Source organism: Nicotiana tomentosiformis, chromosome 4, assembly GCF_000390325.3.
Source record: "Nicotiana tomentosiformis chromosome 4, ASM39032v3, whole genome shotgun sequence".
Taxonomy (NCBI): Eukaryota; Viridiplantae; Streptophyta; class Magnoliopsida; order Solanales; family Solanaceae; genus Nicotiana; species Nicotiana tomentosiformis.
Genome location: NC_090815.1, coordinates 115,283,782 through 115,292,217, shown reverse-complemented (window position 1 = coordinate 115,292,217; position 8,436 = coordinate 115,283,782). Strand labels below are relative to the sequence as shown.

The 8,436-nt window shown below is 33.9% G+C and overlaps 1 protein-coding gene across 2 annotated transcripts; it reads right to left on the bottom strand.

Annotated features, from left to right (window-relative positions):
* Positions 1–1,776: 1,776 nt before the first annotated feature.
* LOC104119730 (uncharacterized) lies at positions 1,777–6,946 on the bottom strand. Of its 2 annotated transcripts, none has more exons than XM_009631306.4 (13): positions 6,708–6,946; positions 5,636–5,801; positions 5,435–5,515; positions 4,620–4,702; positions 4,401–4,516; positions 4,205–4,315; positions 3,928–4,037; positions 3,335–3,644; positions 3,173–3,250; positions 3,049–3,099; positions 2,872–2,958; positions 2,336–2,413; positions 1,777–2,130 (listed from the first exon to the last, which is right to left on the bottom strand). In XM_009631306.4, exons 1-13 carry the CDS (start codon positions 6,715–6,717, stop codon positions 2,089–2,091), a joined length of 1,323 nt encoding a protein of 440 aa, XP_009629601.1. In that variant the 5' UTR covers positions 6,718–6,946; the 3' UTR covers positions 1,777–2,088. The 2 variants fall into 2 exon arrangements, with proteins under 2 accessions (XP_009629601.1, XP_070056283.1); XM_070200182.1 differs by having other exon boundaries at positions 5,636–5,858; positions 6,708–6,857.
* Between the last annotated feature and the right edge of the window lie 1,490 nt (positions 6,947–8,436).

Sequence of the window (8,436 nt, the reverse complement as noted above, 5' to 3'; positions counted from 1 at the left end):
ATTTTGAAACTCGATGGACCAATAACAAGCCCGTCTCTTAACTCTTCCTCACCACTTAAAAATCCGTCCCTACACTCTTTACTTAAAAATCAAATCTTTTTTTATCTGCTATAGGATTCGAACCCGTTAGACGCTCTTACCAATGTACCAAAGCATCTGAACCTCATAATTTCCAAATCCCAGACCCTGCTAGTATCAAATTAGATGCTTCTGAAAATTATAATCTAACAGGTTGTTTTTACTACTCATATTCAAATAGAGAAAAAGGGTCAAATATACCCCTTTTACTTTGGTATATTGTTCACATCTACCATCTGTTATGCTATCAGGACATATCTACCCTTACCGTTAGTCAAACTTTTTAAAAATACTCTCCACCTAACGGAAAGCCACCATATTAAAAAATGCCCGTTCTTTTTAAACCCATTAATAACCCGTTAAATTCCTTTCATTTACTGCTTCCTCACATATTAGTCATCTCCTTTATAGTTACTTGTTGAACTCAAGAAGTGAAAGATATAAAAATACCCACAACCATATATTCATTTATGTATTGAGTCCCGATTCTTTTAATATTCTTATTGTATGTTTATTATATTCTATTTTTTTCAATTTCTTTTTTTTCTTCTAGCTTCTCTCTTTATTTTTTTCCACCATGTCGAACTGTACCGAGTATTCATCATGATTTTCTTTTCATCATGACTTGAATATTTATAGCATCTTATTAGGTTAACAATTCTGAAGTCTTAAGGCAGCTACCGAAATATTTCATCCTCCAACAGTGAGCCTTTGTTGATGAGTATTCACGCACCATGATTTTCTTATTCTGCTTTAAGCACTTGGGCAACAAGTAATTATCACCAAATCACGCCTTAAGAACCAGAGTTAGATTCCAAGCTATAGGATGAGATACTCATAATTCTTAGTAATAACTGAACTTATAATGAACAAAAATTACAAAATAATTAGAGGAGATTCAATTTAATATCAAACTACAGTCTAAGGAATTCATCAAGAATGAAAGAAAGTACAAGCAACTTAACAACCTAAGTACACTAACTTCATGTATTAACCAAACATAAGTATTAATAAAGTATATATCAGTTGTTACCAACATACAAACCAACCGTCAAGTATGCATTGCATTAGATAAAGGGATGCCATATTATCACCACAAAAAAAAAAAAAAAAAAAACTGAAAGTGATAACATGACAACCTAATGCTACCATGAACAACTAATAACCAAAAATATAAGTTCTTACTAATGCTACTTCCACCATCATTCTAAAACTCTCTAAATAAATAAAATGTGTTAAAACATCTCAGAAATTTAAGTTCCAAATTTTTAGATGATAGTTTTAACGGGTTATGGGTTAATGATTTTTTAAAATGATTATTTTATTAATCTAGTGACTTTCCATTGGGTTGAAGATATCTTTAAAAAGTTTGGTTAAAGAGGGTAAATATAATATAACGTAGGTTAGATATGAACAATATACTAAATTCTGTTATATATGAACAATAGCTACTTTAGTATATTTAGCCCTTTTCCCTTCAAATAGCTACATTGGCATTCAGCTTTTCCTCTGCAAAAGATGCCGCCATCCCCCCCCCCCCCCCCCCCACAACCCCCACACCAAATACCCAACAAAAGCTGCAGTGCAGATTTTACCCCAATATGCTAGTACTTTTAATAATCAACTCCCACAAGACCAAGCAAAACCTTTCTGCTACAGCAAGATTTACTTCAAAAATTCAATAATGGTAATAAAATCTCACACTAACTGAATCATCTATTATGACAATATGTGTTCAAATAGAAACATAGATGCACAGAAGCTGGCCTTTTTATGCACTACATGATGAACATCATTAGTGGAGGCAATCAATTCAAATCTAATTTAATACTCTATGAGAAAGAAGAATAAAGGAATACTACCAAGTAGCAACAAAATGATCATACAACTATCCTTTTGTTTTATCATTTTGTTCATCAAATCTGCAACTATGAATGAATAATTTTGACACGAAGGACACTTGTCCTAGGATGCTTTGGCTGAGAACTGTGTGGCTTCAACTGCTATTATTCAGAACTCGCCACCACTCGTATAGTAGCCGATATTCTTGTCCTGGAAAAATATTATGAAACACTCAGGATAGTTGAAGAGACCTGACAGCCCACAAACTAGATTCCACATCCCACCCCGTGTAAGACGCCAAACAGAATCTTCTTCATGATTAGGGAAGAGGGGAGAAGAGAAAGAGAAAAAATAAAGTGGTGGGGTGGGGTGGGGGTGGGGGTTGGAAGCCTGATCACAAAAGAATATAACTTGCCTGGGATATCATCCTTTGCTTGTTTAGAAATTGAGTCCGGGCCTTGTTTTTTTCTGAATTTGGTGACTTAAACAATCTCTGCAAAACAGAACATTATCCCAAAATAAATGCTTCCCCTCAAATTCAACCAATAATTCAACAAACAAGGAAAAAGCATTTTGGAAAAAATACATTTATACAACAAAGTCATTTGAAACAGATTATGAGATGAGCACTTCTTCCAGTAATAACAATTACTACCTTCGCTCCATATTATTTGTCGCTTTGGCAAACCAAATATTGATGCAACACATTTTACATTAAAACAAAGGAAGCATTTCTTACTTTTTTTTCTCCAAATGTAACCTTACTGCTCCAATGAGTGGTGTCAATTATCAAGACGCTTATGCGAGAGATAAATGGTAATTTAGGCAAATACTCTTACGTTTAAGAATATTAGATGTCTTTCTCAAAGAGCGCAAAAACTTTAAAAGACAAATAATATTGGACCGGAAGCAGTAAAAATTAAAGTATTTCATAGAAGCTAAGCATGCTACCTTTTCAGCGCCGGATACACGGTGCTCAACACCAGGCAATTTCTTCTTTGGCGTGAAACCAAATACATCATGAAGAAACTCATTTTCCTGCATAATTTGGAGAGGAAACAGCTAATGACCACCGATTAAACGATTCCAATAGCCCAAAAACTTGATTTTTTAACTTAGAAAACAAACCCGCATATGCTTCACAAATCCTCCTCCAAGGAAGTGCTTAAGGAAGTTTAACTGTTAAAAAAACAATGATTTCAGCAAATAAGCAACCAGCCGTATTTTAAAACCAAAAAGAAACAAAAGGGACCTGTATAAGTTGAGCCCAAGTACTTGTGCTAAGCGGTTCTCCACCAATCTTGGTCGAGGCCTCAGGACTATACCCATCCTGATGTTAATTGTCAGAAATTAGAAAATGCAGCAAAAAGAAAAGAAAGAATGTAAAAGGAGCAACTTGAAGATAGCGAATTACCTCGAGAAATTCCAATATATCTCGAAATGTGTTTCTTTGGTGGTTAAGATCCTTCTTGGCTGATCCTTTACCTCCAGCTTCTGCCGAAAGGGTTCTTACCTGGTTCAGGACTTTTGCCCTTAATCCCTGTATATGTAATAATTCCCTAGATTTGTTAGCTTCATCTGTGGAGCTGTCACTAGATCCTTTAGCTTCACCAGAAAACTTTTCCAGACTCCCAACTTCAAAAACTAAAGCAAGTGCTTCGCCTGCTGCAATGCGCACAGATCGATCTTCCTTGTCTAGAAGAGTTGAGAAGTAGGAGATTGACCTGCATCACAAGTAAATGATTCACCATCTAACACTATCACCAAACACAAGCCTTACAACAGCTCATAATTCTCACACGTCTAATTTTCCTTGGACCGATGCAACAATTACAAGTTCTTTTCATTCTTCTTCCATGATCCCTTTTTCCTTCTTTTTTTTGTGTGTGCATTACAAGTTCTTTTCATTCTTCTTCCATGATCCCTTTTTCCTTCTTTTTTTTGTGTGCGCGCGCACTGTGTGGAGGAGGGAGAGGTTCAAGTGGGGATTTTAGGAGAGTTACTCACCCTTGCCAACTTTTTGGGTTAAGTGTCCATCCATCCATGGTAGTAAGGAGGAAAGACCAAGAAGATACAACTGCTGTTATCATTGCTGGTGAAGGTTTAGCAGATGAAACCTGATCCATAAACCAGGACAAGTTAAGAACTGCCTAAGCAAATAACTGATTTGATTGACAGGAATCAAGCATTTTATAATTTAATTTGTTAGAAAACATCCATATACAGCAATAAGATACTATACGACCTATTTCAGAAAATGAAAAGATGATCACGAATAACATACATTAGGACCCAGTTTTGGATGAATGACTTGCCACATCAATTGCATCGACTTTTCTGTTTTCTCCGGTTCTTCGCCACCAATAAAGGTAATAATGGCCAAACACTCCAGTAGCTAAAACCACAAAAACCAAACAGCAGTCAGCTCCAAGCTAGCTAACACCAATATTAAAAGAACTTTTCACCATCTATGAACATACCGAGGATATTTTAGAATTATCAGACCGAGATTTAAGAGCCTCTGAGATAGGTGACACTGATTCTTCCAGAACCTCGTGTGCTTTGTCCCCAGGGCCAGCAGTTAAAGCAAGAAGCCCTATCACCCCAACAAAGAAAATTGAAAATTTTCAAACTCAAACATTTGGCCGAATGATCAAGTTAAAAGGACTACAATTAATCAACATGCACAGATGACTAACCAATAACATGAGATGCCAAAGCTATCTCCTTGGAGGAACCACGTTTAATGGAATTCAAACATTGTTGCAGTAATGTGGCAAACCTGAAGGATAGAACATAACTGTGAGAAACACACAACAAGGCATGCACCTAGAGCTTTTTTTCCTCGTATAAAGTAAAGTAATTTATTACAATGAGAAACATGCACCTAGAGATCTTAGAAGTCAAAACATGATAGACGACAGGCAAGTCTGGTGGAAGTTTTCGACAAGAGGTTTCACGTTTCATTCACAATTAGATTATAGTCATGGCAGCATACTATTTTATTTACTATTGGATGAAACATGGCAGCATATTAAATGTGCATATGATATAATGCATTGCTTGTTACGGCGCATAAAATTAAATTCCTTACCAAAATAAATACCAAAATGATGACTATACCACCATTACAATGACATTAATAGTGCCTATTGAACTAACTGAAGGGTTCAAGGAACATTCTAAGCCATTATTGAATGGGCTATAAAATCTGACTAACCAATAGGAAGGCTCTAATTCATAGAATACCATCACAGTGGCAGCAAATTTTCTAAAGATGGTATTACTTCATCAAAAAAAATTCTAAAGATATTACCAGTTCTAGCCAAGCTCCCCTCCCCTCCCCCCCCCCCCCAAAAAAAAAAAAAAAATTGAAACAAAAGTCCAGAACAATACAATATAAACAAGCACAACTGATAAGACGTAGAAGCATGCACTTAATCTACATCAAATTTCCTATGTATTCAACGAATCAGAATAATATGATTTAATAAAAGTAGGAAAATTCTCATACTTCTTTTCAACAAATTCATGCTGTATGTTACTATTGAATGCTTCTATAATAGATGCCAAAGCCTTCTCTCTTGTTGAGCCCCTACAGCCAACAAACGGGTAGAAATACTAGTTAGCCACATTCTTCATCAGAAACAAAACCTCAAGTGGAGCAAATGATAAAAGATGGAAACTTCAAAAATAAGTAATAGTATAGTCAAACCTTTTCTCATAAAGGGCGTCCACGCACTGATCAAGGACAGTCTCCTTATCAAATTGAACCTCCTCTAAACCAGACAACATCATATCCGACCGAGTAGTTGACGATGAACTAACGCTATCCGTGTCATCGCTATCCAGCATTGCAGCACTCCTACGTTGCGAACTTCCTAAGAGGAAAAAAAAAAGATCCACCAGCAAACACTTTAATTCCCAATTCCATTTGCCTATCAAAACAAAACAAAACCAAAAAAAAATCCCAATTCCATTCTGAAATTCCCAAAGTTCCCCACAAAGCAACACACTTTACCCAACCCCACAAAAAATAGGGTTTCCTTTTATGCTTAACCCATTTGGATCCTATTGTTAGCAAAAACAACTACTACTATATTTAAGTAGCGAGAAGTTAAAAGAACCCAAAGATCAGTATTCGTTTCAAAGACAGAAACCCAATTCAAAAAGCTGATATTTTTCAGGATAAACAAGTTAAATAACAGAAACCCAATTCAATAAAGTCTCTATTTTCACAATAAAAAGGTTATAGAACCAAAACCCAATTCAATTTCATGATAAACAAGTTCAATAACAGCAACCCAATTCAACAAAGATGATATTGTTCACGATAAACAAGTAAAATAACAGGAACCCATCAATGAAGTTTATATTCTATCACAATAAACAAGTTAAAGAACAGAAACCCAATCCAATTTCAGGATAAACAAGTTAAATAACAGCAATCCAATTAAATAAAGTCTATTTTTTCACGGTAAACAAGTAAAATAACCGAAGCCCAATTCAATAAAGCTTCTATTTTTTCACAATAAACCGAATTCAGTTTGACGATAAGCAAGTTAAATGATAGCAGCCCAATACAATAAAGTTGATATTTTTTGACGATAAACAAGTAAAATAGCAGAAACCCAATTCAATAAAGTCTCTATTTTTTCACAATAAACAGGTTAAAGAACAGAAACCCAATTCAATTTCACAATAAGCAAGTTAAATTACAGCAATCGAATTCAATAGTTTCTATTTTTCACACAAAAAAAAGTAAAATAAACGAAGCAGAAACTTACTTCTACCCATGGTGACAGCTCCAGGTAACAAAGGTTAGAAGCAAATACAAGGTTGACTAAAAATCTGACGATGAAAATCAAAATCAAAAGGCAAAGCTGGCTTTGAACAAACAGAGAAATCAAACTTCTTAATTGAATCGAAGAACAATGTATCCATAAAGTAATTTTTTGGGAAGAAAATTTGAGAAACGGAGAAGATCTAGAGATTTCGCACAAGATTACAAGGAAAAGAAAAAGAGAAGTATTAGGAGAAAAAGCCTCTGCTATTTATAGATCTAAGCACAAATAATAATTGGAAAGTTTTTTATTTTTTTCATAGAACGAGATATTCAGGTGGGTGGCTGCGAATATTCGGGAATGGTGTGAAAGGAAAAAAAAGGGGATGGTAGGGCTGATGACGTGGCGTGATCAGAGCCGTAGAGTTGGTTACCGGAGAGTTTGAGAGTCCAGTGGGGTCCATGGATATGTGAAAGACAGCGTTGAAATAGGGATACACGTGGAAAATGCACGTGCAGAGTTTCCCTTCCTACGGAACTGAGTGGCGTGTGTTTTATTTCCTTTTTCTTTTTCTAGGTATCGTGTTTCTTGAGTGTGTATTTGTTACGAAACTAATATAAGCTTCTTCTTCTTTTTTTTGTGGTGAAAAATGTATTTTTATTGTCAATTACAGTATCTATTGATAATTGTGCATATTTTGATTATTTCGTTGAATATTTATTTACCAAGTATTAATTAGGTGAAGTTCTAGCTATAAAATAAATATTTTTGCCTTCGTCTGATTATTTCCTTCTAATTAGTATCTAATATATTCACATTTTGTTGAAACGCCAAACTTGCATTTAGTTATCTGTTCTAAGAAGAAATAAATTGACAATTTCTTTACCGTCAATATTTATATAACTTTCTATCGAAATTTCTTCAATCAAAAACTAGTTCGAGAAGCATCTCTCATTCACCACGACGTAGACTATCTTATTCCGATGATGATAAATCATAAAGTTTATAGTATATACAGTCAACATTCTCTATAATAACTTTGTTTGTTCCGATATTTTTTTGCTTTTATAGTGAATGTTTGTTATATACCTATAACAACATTTGACGTTTACATATGTTTTGACTGTTATAGATAAAAACTATCCAAAAATTAATTATTTTTTCTTTTTTCATGTTACATATACAAGATAGAAAAATTATTAAAATTTAAAATCTCAAAAGATATGCATATTTCACTAGTCAAATATTGAAGAAAACTAATATATTATTAATAAATTTATAACTAAAAATATAAAAATTTAAACTCTAATGCGGGTATTTTAAAGTTACCTAAAAAATAATTTTTTCAAGATTGATGGAAGAACTTTGTAATTGTAGCTTGTTTCGTATATTTCATTCTCTTACTAGCGATATAATGCATGAATTGGTGAAGATTCGTGTCCAAATTTTTCAACAAAAAGGTATCAAATAGTTTTTCCTTAAAGTCAATCTAAGAGCTTAACAATTAAATTTTCTATCTAAATATTTTTTAAAAATTGTCCAATAAAAAAGATATTATATGCATATCTTCAAATGTTATATCTTATGCAAGATAGAAACATTATTTAATGAAAAAGATTGTGTGCATATTTTTAAAATTATTAGTAATCTTAAAGGTTCTATATGGCTATTATAGATAGGTAATTTTACAAAGAGCGTTCTGCTATAAAAATGGTTGTTGCTGTCATAGGTA